Consider the following 20607-nt stretch of genomic DNA (forward strand, 5'->3'; position numbering starts at 1 on the left):
TTCTGCAGGGGGCATTTCCACAGGCAGGGTAAAGAATCTGGGCAGTGAGCAGCTTTCCCATCATGCACAGTAACTTGAGGAGGGGAGGGGCCATGGCTCAGTGGCAGAGCCTCTGCTTGGCATGCAGAAGGTCCCAGGTTCAATCCCCGGCATCTCCAGTTAAAAGGACTAGGCAAGTAGGTGATGTGAAAGACCTCCACCTGAGACCCTGGAGAGCCGCTGCCAGTCTCAGTAGATAAGACTGTGGCTCAGTGGCAGAGCCTCTGCTTGGCATGCAGAAGATCCCAGGTTCAATCCCAGGCACCTCCAGTTAAAGGGACTAGGCAAGTAGGTGATGTGAAAGACCTCTACCTGAGACCGTGAAGAGCCGCTGCCAGTCTGAGTAGACAATACTGACTTTGATGGACCAAGAGTCTGATTCAGTATAAGGCAGCTTCATATTAGGTGCTGTGGAACACAGGCAGGATAATGCTGCTGCAGCTGCTTTGCTTGTGGGCTTCCTAGAGGCACCTGGTTGGCCACTGTGTGAACAGTCTGCTGGACTTGATGGGCCTTGATCTGATCCAGCATGGATTTCCTTATGTTCTTATGTAGTACAAAGATATCCATGGCTACTAGTCAGAATGGATACTAGTCATGATGCATACCTATTATCTCCAGGATCCGAGGAACATGTCTATTCTATTAGGTGCCCTGGAACACAGGCAGGATGGTGCTGCTGCAGTCGTCTTGCTTGTGGGCTTCCTGGAGGCACCTGGTTTGCCACTGTGTGAACAAGCTGCTGGATTTGATGGGCCTTGGTCTGATCCAGCAGGGCTTTTCTTATTTTCTTACGGGAGAGCGTAAAAGCTGCTTGTATCTACACCTTCCCACATGTGGGGTGATGCACCGTTCCACAATCTCAGAATTGCACATGTGGCTCATGATGAGGCTTTGAAACCTTTGGGGCAAGACATTGGCAGACTGGCAGTGGGACCGAGGGCAGGGGGAGGTCAGGATTGTTTGAAGATCTGAATTGTGGAGGTGAAAAGTTGGAGCACCTTCCCCGTGAGGAAAGGCTGAAGAATCTGGGACTTCGCAATTTAGAAAATAGACGACTTAGGGGGACACATGAGAGAGGTTTATAAAATGATGCACGGGGTGGAGAGAGTTGACAAACAGAACCTTTTCTCCTTCTCCCAAAATACTAGAATTCGAGGGCATCCAATGAAGCTGACAGGCAGTAGATTCAGGACAGACAAAAGGAAATACTTCTCAAGACAGCAAGTGATTAAAATGTGGAATTTACTGCCAGAGGGTGTAGTGATGGCCGCAGGCACAGGCGGCTTTAAAAGGGGATTAGGAATGAATCACGGAGGAGAGGTCCATCAGTGGCTACTGGCCATGGTGACTCAAGGGAACCTCCACGTTCAGAGGCAGTCAACCTCTGAATCCCAGTGCCGGGGGCAACATCAGGGGAAGGTCTCGGCCTGTATTCCCTGTTGCTGGACCTCCAGAGGAACTGGTTGGCCGCTGTGTAAGGCGGGATGCTGGACTAGATAGACCCTCCCTGGTCTGATCCAGCAGGGCTCTTCTGATGAGTTCTGCAGCGATATTTGGCATTTTCATGGCATGCCTAGAGGCAGCAGCAAGGACTTATGGTGGTGTGGTTCCCAAGAGAAACGAGGGAAGTTCTTACCTGGCCCATGGCAATGCCCAGTTCTGTTGGCTCTGGTAAGAACGTAGGAACATTAGAAAAGCCCTGCTGGATCAGACCAAGGCCCATCAAGTCCGGCAGCCTGTTCACACAGTGGTGAACCAGGTGCCTCTAGGAAGCCCACAAACAAAGCGACTGCAGCAGCATTGCCCTGCCTGTGTCCCACAGCACCTCATATTACAGTCATGCTCCTCTGGTACTGGAGAGAATAGGTATGCATCATGACTAGTAGCCATTTTGACTAGTAGCTATGGATAACCTTATCCTCCATGAACATGTCCACTCCCCTCTTCCAGCCTTCTAAGTTGGCAGCCATCACCACATCCTGGGGCAGGGAGTTCCACTATTTAACTATGCATCGTGTGAAGAAATACTTCCTTTTATCTGTTTTGAATCTCTCACCCTCCAGCTTCAGCAGATGACCCCATGTTCTAGTATTATGAAAGAGGGAGAAAAGCTGGGGTGGGGGAGGTAGTTGTGAATTTCCTTCATTGTGCAGGGGGTTGGACTAGATGACTTTGGTGGTCCCTTCCAACTCTACTATTCTATGATTCTTCCTGTCCACTCTCTCCATACCATGCATAATTGTATATACCTCTATCATGTCTCCCCTCAGCTGCCTTCTTTCCAAGCTAAACAGCCCTAAGCATTTTAACCGCTCCTCACAGGGCAGTTGCTCTAGTCCCCTAATCATTTTGGTTGCTCTTTTCTGCACCTTCTCAAGCTCTGCAATATCCTTTTTTTAGGTGTAGTGACCAGAACTGTACACAGTATTCCAAGTGTGGTCTCACCACAGATTTGTACAAGGGCAGTATAATAGCAGCAGTTTTAAGCTCTATTCCTAATCTAATTATGGCCAGCATGGAATTTGCCTTTTTCACAGCAGCCGCACACTGGGTTGGCATCTTCACTGAGCTATCCACTACCTCCCCAAGATCCCTTCCTTGTTCTGTCACTGCCAGCACTGATCCCATCAGTGTTTATGTGAAGTTGGGATTTTTTGCCCCAATATGCATCACTTTACACTTGCTCACATTGAATCTCATTTGCCATTTTAATGCCCACTCATCCAGTTTGGAGAGATCCTTTTGGAGCTCTTCACAGTCCGATTTTGTTTTAACCAACCTAAATATTTTGGTGTCATCTGCAAACTTGGCCACTTCGCTGTTCACCCCCAACTCCAGGTCACTGATGAACAGGTTGAAAAGCACCGGTCCCAACACAGATCCCGGAGGGACCCCACTGCTCACATCCTGCCATTGTGAGAACTGACCATTGATTCCTACTCTCTGCTTCCTATTTTTCAGCCAGCTCTCAATCCATAAGAGGCCTTGTCCTCTTATCCCATGACTATGGAGTTTGCTTAGCAGTCTTTGGTGGAGGACTTTGTCCAAAGCCTTCTGGAAATCCAAATACACAATGTCCACAGGCTCATTCCTGTCCACATGCTTATTGACACTTTCAAAAAACTCTAATGGGTTATTGAGATAGGACCTATTTTTATAGAAGCCATGTTGGGTTTTGCTCAGCAGGCCTTGCCCTTCTATGTGCTTGACAATTCTACCTTTAATAATGCTTTCCATCAATTTACCATGTGTAGCTGTCCCCTAAGACATGTTAGCAGGAGACACCCCACCCTCAAAGCCAGATGCATATTGGGAAGGAAGAACAGGTGACAGAGCAGTCAGTGATGACAATCGTGAGACTGTGTGGGGGGAGAGAGAGAGAGAGAGCACGTGCAGAAGATGAGAGAGAGCCTTGTGGATCTGTAGGAAGGGGGAGAGATGAGGAGGGTAGGATGGAAGGGAATTGCCAGTTTGAGGAGGATTTCACACTAGGAGCTTTTAGCACTGCCTCAGATCAGTTGGAAGCAGGATTAAAACAGTGGGTCCCTGAGGCACTTAATATAATGCTGTGTTTCCCATGAAATCCCAGCTGTGTCTGCTCCCAGAGCAAGATGCTACTGCATATTTATTTGGAGGAAAGTACTGCTTCTCCATGCCACCGATTAGTTTCTTCCTCGCACCTTTCCTTCAATCAGCTTTTGTCACTTGAATTAGTTTCTTTTTTTGTTCACTCATGATTGTGGCACTTCTGAATCAGTCATTAATTAGTTAGTTTCTGTTCCCTGTAGAACGAGGAGGGTGGTTTTAATTACTGGCTTCCTCTTTGCAGCCAGAGAAGTTGCTCGTTATGTGTGTGTGTGTGTGTGTGCGTGTGCGCGCGCACACGTGTTGTTTACAATTCTGTGGTTGCAATCATAGAAAATACTAATAATGAGCAATTGTTCTGGCTGCAAAGAGGAAGCCAGTAACTAAAGCCTCCCTCTTCACCTGGCATTGAATAGGAACACACTAATTAAACTGAAACTATATCCCAACAGGACGGAAATGCTACTGGTGAGCAGCAGGACCAACCTGGCACTTAAGGTGCCCAATTCACAATGCTGGTGCTGACCTTAAGGCTGGCCTGATCTCATTATATCTTGGAAGCTAAGCAGTGTCTGTCAGCCATGGTTAGTGTTTGGATGGTGAAGCGGGTCGTGCTGTTCAGATGACAGGCTCTTAGAATGTATCACTTACTGAGAAGTGAAGTTATCTTATTCAGCCAGTCATCGAGTAAGCAGGACTCAGCAACTTTACCTACTTTTTAAAAGCAAGTCTTTTTATTGAAATACTTCTAGTAAAATATGTGTAAATGCAGAATATCAAGTCTTTAACACTTCTATAAAAACTCTTGTCAAAGTACAATGTATTTATTTACAATGTATGAAGTAAAAGCAAGCAAGTCTTACATAGTTATTCAGTTTCAAAATTCAAAATCCAACTTCCAAAACATAACAGTCCAATTATTCTGATTCAGTTCAAAGTATCTAATTCATAAAGTCTAGAGTAATGGATTTAAGCCATACATACCAGTCAGCCTTTGCTTGAGAGCCTTTGGAAGGTTCTGGTTCTCTGGGCTTACTGTGGCTGTATTTATACTGTTTCAGATTCATTAAGAGTGTTGATTTTACCATCAGGAGGGATATCTTCCTCCCCACTTTCAGATAACATGAGCAGTGCAATAATGTCTTAGTTGCAGCTGTTCAGGTTATTAGCTTCTCCCCATGACCAAATATGGGCTTCCTTTCCTTTTAGTCTATTTTGCTTAAAGTATAAACAATCATTTCTGAGCTCCATGATCACTCCATATACTCAATTTTCATACCATTCTCATCTTCAGTACAATACGCATTAAATGAGACTATTTAGAAATCTACAATACAATATATAACTGTATAAATCATAAAACACAATTATTGCTCACATTGTAACATGTAACCATCTGGTCAGTAGGAAACATAGCCTTCAGCAAGGTTATGGAAAGCAAGAAGCTTACTGCACTTATAGCCTTGAGGTTTTTGAATAGACCTTCTCAAGGTTTGAGGATAGCAGGACTTTTCTGCTCTTGAGATATGAGCAACTGGCAGCTGAATCAGGAAGGGTAATTTCAGATACACCTTTCTGGCAGATAGTGAAGGATGACTCTGTTCTTCTCCCTTCAAGGACAAGACTAGGGTAAGTTAGTTAGCTCTTGAAAGAATTCAGACCTTGAGAGAATTCAGTCAGCCTGTTCTAAGGACATTTGCATTTTGCAAGCTGTTGCCAGGCTCTTCATTACCAAACCTCTGCAGTTTGTGGTTCAGTTTGTGTGTTGTGTTCAAGTTCTACATGGAATTAATTCTGCACATGTACACAAAATACCATAATTATGTCAGACTGTGACAATGGGAGACCACCAAGGAAGTCCAGGGTTGCTGTGCAGAGGCATAGAATCATTGAGTTGGAAGGGACCACCAGGGCCATCAAGTCCAACCCCCTACACAATGCAGGAAATCCTCAACTACTTCCCCCTTCCACACCCCTAGTGACCAGAAGATGACCAAGATGCCCTCCCTCTCATCATCTGACTAAGGTCACAGAATCAGTATTGCTGACAGATGGCCATCCAACCGCTTCTTAAAAACCTCCAGGGAAGGAGAGCTTACCACCTCCCGAGGAAGCCTATTCCACTGAGGAACTGCTCTAACTGTTAGAAAATTCTTCCTAATGTCTAGACGGAAACTCTTTTGATTTAATTTCAACCCGTTGGTTCTGGTCCAACCTTCTTGAGCAACAGAAAACAACTCAGCACCCTCCTCTATATGACAGCCCTTCAAGTACTTGAACATGGTTCTCATATCCCCTCTCAGTCTTCTCCTCTTCAGGCTAAACATACCCAGCTCCTTCAACCTTTCCTCATAGGACTTGGTCTCCAGACCCCTCACCATCTTTGTTGCCCTTCTCTGGACACGTTCCAGCTTGCCTACATCTTTTTTAAATTGTGGTGCCCAAAACTGAACACAGTACTCTAGTTGAGGTCTACCCAGACCCCGGCCTTGCTCCCCACAGCTCAGCTGTTTGTCGGGGCTGGGAGCTTTGGGCGTGGGCGGCAAGCTCTGCTAATTGCAACCCCCCATTGTCAGAGATGCACATTAAGGAGGGGGGACCCCTTTTGGGGCCCATATTTCGGGGGCCCCTATCCCAATCTTTACAAAACATGGGGGTTCTTGCAAGAAGGTTCCTCTGAAGCTACGCTGAAAGTTTCGAACCTCTACCCCCCAAAATGCCCCCCCCCCGGAGCCGCGGAAAGGCGCGATTGTGTTTTTAATGGCTTTATTCAGCCGAATTTTCCCCCGAACTCCGGATCTCATGCCGAATTGCACGGACCCGAAATGGGGGAGTTCGGACTTCAGCATTTCCTGAATAAAAATGGGCCAAATTTTGCCGAATCCGAATTTTGCTGAATTTTTTTAACAGCCCTAAAAACAGGATCTGTTCCACAAGATCCAAGAAATCAAAGGGAAATTTAAAGCATGGTTAGACACGCTGAAAGATCACAAATACATTAACTGAACAGGGCAAAATAAAGAAAAGATAGGAATAATACACTGTATACAAAAGATACGTAAGAATGACAGATTTCTTCAAATAAAAATCTTTTGAAGAACCATCTGCTGTTTTAGAAAATGAATTGAAAGCTGCACTCAAACCGTTTGGGAGAAACAAATCACCAGGGCCATTTATGCAGGGTCAATTTTGATGCTCGCTCAAAGCTGTCTTTTTAAATGTGACCTTTAAAATGCTCATTCATGGTCCCGATGCAAAAGGAGAAATTCCACCCCCCCCACACACACACACACTCACCTGCTCCTTTGTTCCTTCCATTAGCAACCTCCGTTTGCATAGCTAACACATGGCTGTGAATTTTGCATGCTTCCTTGAGGAGATTCTTCTGGCGGGGGCGGAGCAAACACAAAAGGGGCTCTTAAGAAATGCGAAGCAGGTATGCGCCGGCTTAGCAGTCACTTCCTGAATGATGGTTCAGGGTGAAAAACTCAAAAAAAGCTGCAGGGCCCTTGAGCCTGGAACGTGGTGCTAATTACCAAGCATTAATAGCCCAGGAGTAAATGGGATAAAATGGAATCCATCAAAATCTTAACAAGAATATACCAGCAAGTATGGAAAACAAAACAATGGCCCACAGACTGGAAATTTTCAATCTACTTTCCAAAAAAAGGAAACTTCAAAGACAACAGCAACTATCAGACCATTGCATTAATTTCTCATGCGATTAAAGTGATGCTCAAAATCTTACAACAAAGGCTGCTACCATATATGGAAAGAGAAATACCAGATGTTCATGCTGGATTCAGAAAGGGAAGAGGCACTAGAGATCATGATATTTCAAATTTACATTGCAGAAAAGAGCAACCAAAACGATTAGGGGACTAGAGCAACTGCCCTATGGGGAGCGGTTAAGACGCTTAGGGCTGTTTAGCTTGGAAAGAAGGCGGCTGAGGGGAGACATGATAGAGGTCTATAAAATTATGCATGGTTTGGAGAGAGTGGACAGGGAGACGTTTTTCTCCCTCTCCCATAATACTAGAACACGGGGTCATCTGCTAAAGCTGGAGGGTGAGAGATTCAAAACAGATAAAAGGAAGTATTTTTTCATACAACGCATAGTTAAATTGTGGAACTCCCTGCCCCAGGATGTGGTGATGGCTGCCAGCTTGGAGGGCTTTAAGAGGGGAGTGGATATGTTCATGGAGGAGAGGGGTATTCATGGCTGTTAGTTAGAATGGATATTAGTCATGCTGCATACCTATTCTCTCTAGTATCAGAGAAGCATGCCTATTATATTAGGTGCTGTGGGACACAGGCAGGGCAATGATGCTGCAGTCGTCTTGTTTATGGCTTCCTAGTGGCACCTGGTTGGCCACTGTGTGAACAGACTGCTGGACTTGATGGGCCTTGGTCTGATCTAGCAGGGCCTTTCTTATGTTCTTATGTTCTTATTGGTTACTGGAGCATTCAAGAGAAGTTCAGAATAAAATCAGCATGTGTTTCAAAGATTACAACAAAGTTTTTGGCTGTGTGCATAATGAATAGTTATGGTTGGTTTTAAAAGAAATGGGTGTGCTACCGGGGAGCAGAAGGGAAGATGATTGTAAGCCGGTTTGATTCTTCCTTAAGTGGTAGAGAAAGTCAGCATATAAAATACTTATTATTTGACAACTCATCGTCTTTCTAGAGCCTTCTGTTTAGTTAGACTGAATGCTCTTCTGGCTGTATTGATTCATTTGCTCATGCCCTCTTGGAATGCCGCTTTTATGAGGAACTTCGATCACGTTATATCTCTCCCCTTTTAACATATAAATCTAATGCCCCTGTCTCTGACATAATGCCTTTTTTTATTAAGTGACAGGGATACCAAGGCTACATTGTCAGTGGCAAGATTTATTTCAGTCCTTATATCCCTCAAACATTAGATTTACGTTGCTTAAGATCAAGGAGCTTCTAAGGGATAAAAGGAAAGGAAAGGAAGGAAACATCCCTGCCGCCCTCTCTCCCTCCCTCTCTCTTTGCCTCCACGCTCCATGCAAAGACCTGGTGTCCCCCAAAATGTCCTCAGTCATCTCAAGGACCATCCTTCTCCCACATAAGCCTGCCTTTTAGTTCAGGTCTGATATGAGATTCTTCGGGTTTGATATGAAATCCAGTGTGGTGTAGAGGTTAAGAGCGGTGGTTTGGAGCAGTGGAGCCTGATCTGGAGAACTGGGTTTGATTCCCCCACTCCTCCACATGAGCGGCGGAGGCTAATCTGGATTTGTTTCCCCACTCCTACACATGAAGCCAGCTGGGTGACCTTGGGCTAGTCACAGCTCTCTCAGCCCTACCTACCTCACAAGGTGACTGTTGTGGGGAGGGAAAGGGAAGGTGATTGTAAGACTCTTCCTTAAATGGTAGAGAAAGTCAGCATATAAAAACCAACTCTTCTTCTTCTTGGCATGCCACAGCAGGGGGTTACAAGTGAGGGGGTCTTTTATGTGGTAGCACCCCACCTTTGGAGCACTCTCTCCAGTGGGGCGTGGAGCCCCCTGGCCCGACTCCTTCTCGGTCACCTTTTTGAGCTGATTTGAAGAGTCCTGTTTTCTTAGACCCTTTGTGGCATATAAGTGTGCCTTTGATTCTGGTTTACTGCTGTGTTTGGCTGTACTCTTAATTGCTGTTTCTGATCTTACCGATGTGTATTATTTCACTGTTAATCTTGTGTGTCTATTGGAAACAAGCTCTTTGTGTGTCCTCGATGGGCAAAGGCTGGGCTAGTAGGGAAAATAACCGTCTAGATCGTTTTAACTGAAACAAATTAAGCTCTTTCTTGAATGTGAGTAAAAGGCTACATGGAAGCACAGAAAGTAGTTAGCAAAAGGTTAGAAGTACCTGGTTGCATGGAAATAGAATTGAATTGGACATTCACTTCTGTTTTTGCCTCCATAAACACCCTCCTGCCAATTCTAATTTAAAGCTGAGTAACTGAATTTCTCTATTTATGTATTTACTCCAGTTATATCCCCAGCCTTTCTTCCCAGTGGGGACCCAAAATGGCTTATATTGTTCTGCTTTCCTCCATTTTAACCTCACAACAACCCTGTGGGGTAGGCTAGGCCGAGAGAGCATGACTGGCCCAAGGTCACCCAGGGAGCTTCTCTGGCAGAGTGGGGGATTCGAACCCGGGTCTCCCAGTTCCTAGTCCAGTACTCTGACCAGTGCACTGTATTGGCAGATGTTTATAGTTACCTGCCTAGAGGCCTCCATAGAGGCCCGGGACCTCAGGATTGCTTCAGTGGATCTTCAACCGGATTGCCCCGGCTGCTTGGTTAGACCCTTCCAACCACTGTCTTCATTTCTCTTCACCGGGATGGTAACAAGACCAGTAACGTCATTTGAGTTTGCTTTAAGCGCTTAGGGTTGCCAACCTCCAGGTACTAGCTGGAGATCTCTCGCTATTACAACTAATCTCCAGTCGGTAGAGATCAGTTCCCCTGGACTCTATGGCATTGAAGCCCCTCCCCAAACCCCAACGACCACTGACCTGATCCATTCCTTGAAACTTCTCCTGAACCATGAACTTGCAACATAGCCCTATCATCTTTATAAAAATGTCCTCCCTCCTGAACATTTCTGTTTTACAGGGGCCGGGAGACCAAGAAGCCCTGCGAGGAAAGGCTGAGGGAGCTGGGAATGTTTAGTCTGGAGAAGAGGAGGTTGAGGGGGGACAGGATTGCTCTCTTGAAGTATCTGAAGGGCTGTCACTTAGAGGAGGGAAGGGGGCTTTTCCTGTTGGCAGCAGAGGATCATAGGACTCGCAATAATGGGTTTAAATTGTGGGCAGAAAGGTAGCATCTGGATATTAGGAAAAATTATTTTACAGTAAGAATTGTTCGACAGTGGAATCGGCTACCTGGGGAGGTGGTGAGCTCCCCCTCACTGGCAGTCTTCAAGCAGCGGCTGGACAAGCACTTGCCAGGGATGCTCTAGGTTGATCCTGCATTGAGCAGGGGGTTGGACTAGATGGCCTCTATGGACCCTTCCAACTCAGATTCTATGATTCTAGTTTGTCCAAGAAATATGAGTCCAGCAAGTAGAGATGGCATCTGCTCTGTGTTCTGTTCAGTGCCTACACACGAAGCTGCCTTGTACTGTATCAGAACATTGGTCCATCGTGGTCAATACTGTGTGCTCAGACTAGGAGTGGCTCCTTTTCACTGGAGATGCTGGGAATTTAACCTGGGACCTTCTGCAGTCCCAGGAGACAGCCATGGCCCCTCCCTACTGTTACCTGCCTGAGTCTAATGCCCTCCTCATAGAATCATAGAGTTGGAATGGACCACCAAGGTCATCTAATCCAACCCCCTGCACAATGCAGGAATTTCACAACTACCTCCCATCCCACACCCCCAGTGACCCCTACTCCATGCCCAGAAGATGGCCGAGGTGCCCCTCCCTCTCATGATCTGCCTAAGTTCATAGAATCAGCACTGCTGACAGATGGCCATCTAGCCTCTGCTTAAAAACCTCCAGAGAAGGAGAGCTCACCACCTCCTGAGGAAGCCTCTTCCACCGAGGGACAGCTCTAACTGTTAGAAAATGCTTCCTAATGTCTAGTCAGAAACTCCTTTGATTTAATTTCAACCAGTTGGTTCTGGTCCGACCTTCTGGGGCAACAGAAAACAACTCGGCACCATTCTCCATATGACAGCCCTTCAAGTACTTGAAGATGGTTCTCATGTCCCTCCATTGGGGACGTCTGGTGCTACAGCTCACCTCGAAGAGGCATCGCAGGAATGGCAGCAAGTGTCTGACTTCAGAGGGCTGCAATGACGGCCTTTTTTGTGCCTGAGCACAGTTCTCAGAGGAGGCCTCAGCTCTCCTTCGGAGTTTGCAGTGGATCTGCTGAAGGGCCCCTTCCTTGGGACAGCCATGCCCGACATTGTGCAAGTTTGGGGCCCAAAGCCTCCAGCCCAGGAGAAGGAGAAGGGCCTCCTTTGTCACTTTTGTTGGGAACAAATGAAAGATTATTTGGCAGATAACTGCCATTACAAAGCAGAGGAGGGAGAAGAGAAATTTGTGTCAGGCCATAGCCCTGGCGCAGAGGGCACCAATTCTCTGATAGATCACTTCTCCTCCTGTGGGGGATAAAAGCAGCTTTGATATGGGGACAGATTTCCTTTGGGGAGACAGTGTAGAGAACATCTGCATCTTCCCTCTGACCTATATGGTGCCCTCATTCACAGTAAAGAAAACATTGGGAGGGCCAGTGACAAATGTGTTGAAATACAACACATTTAAGTCTGAAATGTGAAACCAAGAGTCAGTAACTGTGTGTGGAGAAATGCCTCCACCCAAGCAGATGCTCAGTGGTAGAGCATCCGCTTGGTATGCAGACGGTCCCAGGTTCAATCCCCGGCCTCTCCAGTTAAAGGAACCAAGCAAGCAGGTGATGTGAAAGACCGCTACCCGAGACCCTGGAGAGCCGCTGCCTGTCTGAGAAGACAATACTGACTTGAATGGACCAAGGGATTCAGTATAAGGCAGCTTCATGTGTTCACGTGTACCCTAATATTTCAGTCATTGTGATTGCACTATGTGTGTGAGTTGGAACCCAGCTGCACACTAGGAGCTGCAGAAAAGAGGGGTCCAAGGAGGAATGAGCCACCAAGCTCCCAAATGCAGAGCAGTGCTTACATAAGCTAATGGCTCTGGTCAAAATAAGGCAATGGTTCACCTTTTCTCACCTTAAGGGTTAGAGACAGCTAAGATCCAAATGGATAGAGAGTATACTCTTCCTCTTAGATCCAGAAAAATCTAAACGACCCCAAGTGGAACAGGCTCTCCCAAGGGGGGATCGTAAATTCTCTGGACACAGAGAAGAAGCTCTCTTGTCTCATGGTGTTTTACAGTGACCCCATGCAGGATTAAAGCTTTACCTAGGGGCTCCCATCTTTTCCATATGGCCCAGCCATGAGAAACTAGGGTCATGCTGAGCCTGATATGATGTAGCTTTAAGAAATACTAGACCAGGGGTCGGCAAACTCATTAGTCAAAAGAGCCAAATATCAACAGTACGAGATTTCTTTTGAGAGCCAAATTTCTTAAACTTAAACTATATAGGTAGGTACACTGTTTATTAACTTAATAAACTTTAATTAAAGTTTTAAGTCTTAATTAAACTATAGGTACACTGAATAAAACTTGATATCATACTTAATAATGATCTTATTTATTGATAAAAATTAAATTCGAAGTCCCTGCCATTTCCCCCTCCCCGTCCGGAGTCCTCGTCTGGAGGCCTGGTCTACCGCCATAAAAGCCTGTTGGTAGACCTGGCCTCCGGCTGAGTCCCATTGGGAGGCCAGGTCTACCTATTGGCTTTCTTGGCAGTAGACCTGGCCTCCGGAGACCCATAGAAGCCAACTGGTGGACCTGGCCTCTGAAGGGGGACTTTTTCCTCTCCTTGGAGTCCAGGTCTACCGCCAAGAAAGCCAGTGGGTAGACATGGCCTCTGAGGAGGGAAAAAAGTAAGTAAGGTATCCATAAAATTAAATCATGACAATGACTGACAAACACTTAATGTGAACAATGTGAGCAAACGTCTAGACTCACAGACGCAGTAAACACATGAGAACATAAGAAAGGCCGTGCTGGATCAGACCAAGACCCTTCAAGTCCAGCAGTCTGTTCACACAGTGGCCAACCAGGTGCCCACAGGAAGCCCACAAACAAGACAACTGCAGCATCATTGTCCTGCCTGTGTTCCACTGCACCTAATACAATAGGCCTGCTCCTCTGATCCTGGAGAGAACAGGGATGCATCATGACAAGCACTCATTTTGACTAGCAGCCATGGATAGCCCTGTCCTCCATGAACAGGTCCACTCCCCTCTTAAAGCCCTCCAAGTTGGCAGCCATCACCACCTCCTGGGGCAGGGAGTCCCACCATTTAACCACTCGTTGTGTGAAGAAATACTTCCTTTTATCAGTTTTGAATCTCCCACCCTCCAGCTTCAGCAGATGACCCCGAGTTGTAGCATTATGTGTGTCCCGGGTCGGGGGGCCCACCCCACACCCGGGGCTTTCCCGCCACCCTCCACTTACCAGACAAGCCCCTGCGCTGGCTCCAAAGCGTGCCTCTTCCCGGCTTACAGGGACCCGCAGGCCCAGAAGACGACGGGGGAACGGAGTCGGCGCAGCAGAAGACGGGGCGCCGCAGCCCAGCGCCGCTGCCGGGGACATGCTGCCAAAGGAAGTCCGCCCCGCCCAACAGCTGATAGGCGGGCCAGGGCCAGGAACCGCCCAGCCGCCCGCCCAGCAATCGCGTGGTTAGAGGGGAAGGGAGGCTTTAGCCTCCCAACCACTGAGGGCAAGGGAAAGGGGCCCCGGCCATTCTCCACGGCGGGGGGGGGGGGGAGACAGCGCGCCCGCTCGCCTGCTCTCGCGCTCACTCTCTCTTTCTCTCAGGGAAACACTAAAAAGAAACTCCTGTGAAATATTGTTCTCTTTTAGAATGAGTAAAATGCTTCTTAAGGCAAGGTTTTTCACATTCAGAAAGTATGGCATGAAAAAGTCTGAGGACTATTTCAATTTTTCCAATGGAAATTTGGGCAGTTTGGGGTAGCACTGAAATAAATATCATATGAAATATCTTCTCTTTTTGAGTGAGGAAAAGCTCGTTTATGAAGTGTTTCACTCATTCCAAATGTGCCTCATGAAAAAGTCTGAAGACTTTCTGAATTTTTCCCATTGAAAAATTAGGAAATTTGGAAGAACACTGAAAATAAACTCTTATACTGTAGACATATACAATATTTTCAAGGTGTTTTTTTTTTGTTCAAATATAAATACTTTTGGCAACAATTAATATGCTTTAACGTGTTTGATGATAATGAATTATTAAAGAGATCATAGAATCATAGAGTTGGAAGGGGCTACCAGGGTCATCTAGTCCAACCCCCTGCACAATGCAGGAAATTTCCAACTACCTCCCCCCTCCACACACCCAGTGACCACTAGAAGATGGCCAAGATGCCCTCCCTCTCATCATCTGCCTAAGTTCATAGAATCAGAATTGCTGACAGATGGCCATCTAGCCTCTGCTTAAAAAACCTCCAGGGAAGATCCGTGTTCTCAATGGTATAAAGTTTAGCTTAATAGCCAAACATACTAGCAATCCTACCTATTGTGACTCTGAGAGTTCCTGTCCAAATAATACAGTTTTGTTCAGGTATTGGGTATACTTATAATTTTGCATATAGAGAATGAAAATGTTTCTACTTTTTAATTCCATAAATATGTCAAATAGTCCAGTTTTATATGCTGACTAATTTATAAATGATGCATTTAATATTGTTGGCCTTAAAAGAACTTTCATTTCCCCCTTATTTCTGTTGTTGTTGTTTTTTAAAACATTGATTTTTGAATGTATTTTGAAGCCACTGGATTTTTTCCCCTTCAAAATTTCTGGAAATCTTGCATTTCTAGAAGGAGCTGGAGGTGTAGCTATTACATCACTTATCTTTTCTTGCTGAGTTCGCAAGCTAATTGAGAGTTCAACCACTTCTAAACTGTCAATGATCTTTGTTTGCTTAGAGTGGCTTTCATCTTGGACAGTTAATTGAAACATTTACAGAAAAGTTAGATTAATTGGTTTTTAATAGAGGTTAAGAGTTGAATTTGGCCTTTTTATCTTGCTGTATCAGATGTAGCTCATATGCGGTTGCTGATTGGCTTATTTGCACTTGATTATCTCATATTTAGTTAAGAACCGAATGCTTATCTAGATAATAATCATATGATTATGGTAGAACAGATTTAGAAAAAAGATAAGATTGATATTTGAAACCTAAGATTGATATATGAAACCTGATTTGCATTTAAAACTATTACTTGCTATAGTATGGTTAAGCAGTGATAGTAACTTTGATATTTGTAGCCTTTATTCTCACAGTAATGGTAGGGTTAACATTTATATTCCTATATTTTCTGCTGTCTTGCATAATAAAAAGAACTATTTCTTTTTAAAGATAAAAGTCTCTACAGGTTTTCGGTCTGGTTTGGTGGATAAAATTCACAGAACCCAACTCAACCCCCTTCCTCTTTCGTATTATTTAAAGGGTGACAATCACCCTTTAATAGATAAGTCCTGGAGAACTCTTTGCCGCTAACCAGTTTGCATAGGCAAAGCCTTTTGAGATTGTTTGGCCCAGATTCTCGAATTGGCTGTGGGAGCAGAACCCCTCATTGTAGAGGGGCTTGCAAGTCTGTTCCTTCGCTGCATGAAATACATTATCTTGGTTTGGTCACAGCAACAGTTGGAAGCAGCTGAAAGCCCAGCAGCTCTGAGCGGGCAGCCAGCCCACAGAGCAGATTCATACGCAACACCTCTCATGTTGGCATTTTGGTCCCATGGACATTTACGCACCTCGTTCTGACCTGCAACCTTCTTCATTTCAGCGGAGACTCCGATCGAGGAGTTCACCCCAACCCCTGCTTTCCCGGCGCTCCAGTACCTGGAATCCGTGGATGTGGAGGGTGTGGCCTGGCGAGCAGGACTTCGCACGGGAGACTTCCTGATTGAGGTGAGGCCTGGAAGTTGGTGTAGAGAGAATGAGGGTCCACCACCCTTGGGAGTTCTGCGGCAGAAACCGCGCAAAGCTGCCTCATACCCTTGACTAGTCTCTCCAGTTCAGTCTTGTCTCCTTCAACTGGCAGCAGCTCCCCAGGATATCAGGACGAGGTCTTCACCCATGACATGAGCCTTTGAACCGGAGATGCTGGGGATTGAACCTGGGACCTTTTGCATGCCGGGCAGCTGTTCTGCCACTGAGCCCTTGGCCCCACCCAGCAGCAGCAGCACTGTCCTTTTGCATAGGGAGAATGTTGGCAATGGAGGTTCCCTCACTGTGAAACCTAGAATCATAGAGTTGGAAGGGACCACCAAGGTCATCTAATCTAACCCCCTGCACAATGCAGGAAATTCCAAACTACCTCCCCCCCACACCCCCAGTGACCCATACTTCATGCCCAGAAGATGGCCAAGATGCCCTCCCTCTCATCATCTGCCTAAGGTCATAGAATCAGCATTGCTGACAGATGGCCATCTAGCCTCTGCTTAAAAACCTCCAGGGAAGGAAAGCTCACCACCTCCCGGGGAAGCCTGTTCCACTGAGGAACCTCTCTAACTGTTAGAAAGTTCTTCCTAATGTCTAGACGGAAACTCTTTTGATTTAATTTCAACTTGTTAGTTCTTGTCCCACCTTCTGGGGCAACAGAACTTGGCCGCTTCAGCCTGCACCCCACCTGCATGGCTGGCAGAAGAGTCCATGGTGGAAATCACGAGGGCTGTAGCTGCCGTCCATTGTGAAGGCTGCTGTTAGGGATGGGGTTCAAGCAAAAATGGGCTAGACAAACTGCTGCTCTTCAGAAGGGTGAAGGTGCATCCTTCTGGCACCTGCAACTCCTTAGGAGAGCTATGGGCAACAACTGTCTATGCTTGCGGCCTGGATCCTGGCTTTAAGAGGGGAGTGGACATGTTCATGGAGGAGAGGGCTATTTGTGGCTACTAGTTAAAATGGATGCTAGTCATGAAGCATCCCTATTCTCTCCAGGATCAGAGGAGCATGCCGAATAGATTAGGTGCTGTGGAATACAGGCAGGATGGTGCTGGAGCCAGCGTGGTGTTCTGGTTAAGAGCGGTGGTTTGGAGTGGTGTAGTCCTCCACATGAGTGGTGCAGGCTAATCTGGCGAACTGGATTTGTTTCCACACTCCTACACATGAAGCCAGCTGGGTGACCTTGGGGCTAGTCACACTCTCTCAGCCTCACCTACCTCACAGGGTGTCTGTTGTGGGGAGCAGAAGGGGTGATTGTAAGCCGGTTTGATTCTTTCTTAAGTGGTAGAGAAAGTCGGCATATAAAAACCAACTCTCCTTCTCCTTCTCCTTGTTTGTGGGCTTCCTAGAGGCACCTGGTTGGCCACTGTGTGAACAGACTGCTGGACTTGATGGGCCTGGGTCTGATCCAGCATGGCTTTTCTTATGTTCTTACTCCAGGTGTGGAATGGTTCCTTCAAGAGGCCCAGCAGGCCCTCACCTTGCAGCTTCAGGCTTCAGGAAAAAGTACTTCTTCAAAGACTGAAATTGCACAGCTGCTTATTAATGGATGGGCATCCATGCTGGATCAGCCAGTGGTCCATCTAATCCGGCATCCTTCTTCATACAGTCGCCAAGCAGATGCCCCTGCAGAAGGCAGAAGGCCTGCAGTCAAGGCACGGAGGCCAAAAACTCCCTTCTTTTCCCTTCTTTCCCCCCTGCCACTTGTACTTGCAGATTGACTGCCTCTGGATGTGGAAGTCCCCTTGAGTCTCCAAGGCTAGTAGTCGTAGATAGACCAGCCTTCCATGAATCTGTCTAATCCCATTTTAAAGCCACCTATGCCTGTGGCCATCGCTACATTCTCTGGGAGTGAAGCGATTTCTGAATGAGGAAGTACTGTTTCTAGTCTTTAATTTCTGTCTGATCATTGAATTTCAGATTATTTTGTTGTACATCACCTTGCGTGCAGTTCTGGAAAGGTCAGGTATAAATATTCAGTGTGATGAATGCTATCATCGTTGGAGCCATTAGGAGAACTGAGGACTCCTTCAGAGTTCTCTTCTGTTTCCTTGGCAAAATTGTCCTGTTAGGGAACTGGGGGGGGGGCTTGTGTGTGTGTGTGGGGGGGGCTTTAGGAGGATCAGGTAAAAAGTGTCATCAAGCATTCTTGTGGTGACCCCAGAGGGTTTTCAAGGCAAGAGATGAATGAAGGTGGTTTGCCTCTTTGTAGCAACCTTGGAGGTCTCCCATCCAAATACTGACCACAGCCAACCTTGCTTAGCTTCTGAGATCTGAAAAGATCTGGCTAACCTGTGCCATCCCAGTCAGGGCTTAAGAGGACTAATTCTTGGCAGATACGCCCATCAGTGGCTACTAGCCATGGTGACTTAAGGAAACTGCCACATTCAGGGGCAGTTAGACCTCTGAATCCCATTGCCAGGGGGCAACATCGGAAGAAGGCCTCATCCTCTATGCTCTGTTGTTGGCCCTCCAGAGGAACTGGTTGGCCGCTGTGTGAGATGGGATGCTGGACTAGATGGTCCCTCCCTCGTCTGATCCAGCAGGGCTTTTCATATGTTCTTATGAAGGCCTCAGCCTCTATGCCCAGTTCTTGGCCCTCCAGAGGAACTGGTTGGCCGCTGCTTGAGACGGGATGCTGGACTAGATGGACCACCAGTCAGATCCAGCAGGGCTCTTCTGAGGTTCTTATCAGGGGAAGGGATTGGCCTCTGTGCCCAGTTCTTGGCCCTCCAGAGGAACTGGTTGGCCACTGTGTGAGACGGGATGCTGGACTAGATGGACCCTCACTGGTCTGATCCAGCAGGGCTCTTCTGAGGTTCTTTGTTTACCATTTTTTGCCTTTAAACAAAACCAGAACCAGGGCAGTTGCTAGTGCTGGGGCGGGGGGGTGGGGGAGCAGCCATTGAGACATGTGAGCAACTAAAAGCAAAAAGGTTCCTCAGACGTGGCAGGTTTGCTGCAGGAGGGGGTGGGGCAGCCTTCAAGCAGAGCTTTCAAGGGCTGGCTGTGTTCTCACAAGCTGGCGAGGTCCAACCAGGGAGCATTAAGCCCTTGAAGTCACATAATAGAAGCCATTAAAAGCCAAATGAACCCTTTTTAAAGGTCACAAAATAGGACAAACGTGGTGGGAGGAATTGTGCGGTGCCGCTTTCTTTGCCACGAATAGCATCACAAGCACAATCCACAAGGTGTCTCCTCACTTCATTCAACAGTCACAGTAGCAGCATGTTGACGAGGAGGAGGAATCGCCTTTGCCCAGCCGCCAGATGTTGCCTGCTGTGAGCTGGGCAAATGCAGCCTCTCCACAGAAGCAGAAGAGGCGCCTTCAGATAATGCCTCTCTGGGTCCTGTACAACCATTTGCTCTGACTTGGATGGCCCAGGATGTCCCCATCTGTCGCATGAACACATGAAGCTGCCTTCTACTGAATCAGCCCCTTGGTCCATCAAAGTCAGTATTGTCTTCTCAGACTGGCAGCAGCTCTCCAGGGTCTCAGGCAGAGAAAGGTCTTTCACATTACCTACTTGCCTAGTCCCTTTAACTGGAGATGCCGGGATTGAACCTGGGACCTTTTGCAAGCCAAGCAGAGGCTCTACCGCTGAGCCACAGCCCTTCCCCAGAAGCTAAGCAGGGTCATCCCTGGCTAGTATTTGGATGGGAGATAAGCAATGAAGTCTGGGGGCGCTATGCAGACACAGGCAATGGCAAACCACCTCTGAACATCTCTTGCCTCGACAACCCCATGAGGGGTGGCCATAAGTCGGCTGCGACTTCATGGCAGTTTTCATCATCACCATGGAACAAATGAGTGTCAGCTGCTGAAGAAATGAATGTCACCAAACCCTATTATTTCATTTATAATTATTTTTATTTTAAACTTATATTCAACATACTCATAAAACAAAACATACATCTTAACATACAACCTAACTACAAAACATTTAACATAACACATCATAGCAAATGTGCCTTGCTTTCTCCTAAATTGACCAACTGTTCCAACAATTCTTACTACTACCTTCCTTTCCATAATATCGTATTATAATATTATCTATATTTCTCCTTATATTCTATTATACAGCGTTTAAGACTATCCATTAAGATTATATTAAAATCTACCTTATGTGGTAATAATAAAAATTCCTAGCATCTTGGCCATCTTCTGGGCATGGAGTAGGGGTAACTGGGTGTGTGTTGGGGGGAGGTAGTTCTGAGTTTCCTGCATTGAGCAGGGGTTTGGACTAGATGACCCTGGCGGTCCCTTCCAATTCTGTGATTCTATGGCCATTTTTGCATGGTCAATTTTGATGCTCGCTCAAAGCTATTTTTAAAAATGCGAGTTTAAAAATGCCTATTCACGGTCCCGATGCAA

At 46.5% G+C, this 20607-nt stretch overlaps 1 protein-coding gene across 1 annotated transcript in view; it reads left to right on the forward strand.

Annotated features, from left to right (window-relative positions):
• Positions 1-20607, forward strand: part of SHANK3 (SH3 and multiple ankyrin repeat domains 3) — a 348499-nt gene that overhangs the window by 263151 nt on the left and 64741 nt on the right. Inside the window, exon 18 of the mRNA XM_056846670.1 lies at positions 16075-16199. Coding sequence (XP_056702648.1) covers positions 16075-16199 — 125 coding nt within the window. The remainder of the gene's footprint in view (positions 1-16074; positions 16200-20607) is intronic.

This window comes from Euleptes europaea, chromosome 3 (assembly GCF_029931775.1).
Source record: "Euleptes europaea isolate rEulEur1 chromosome 3, rEulEur1.hap1, whole genome shotgun sequence".
NCBI lineage: Eukaryota > Metazoa > Chordata > Lepidosauria > Squamata > Sphaerodactylidae > Euleptes > Euleptes europaea.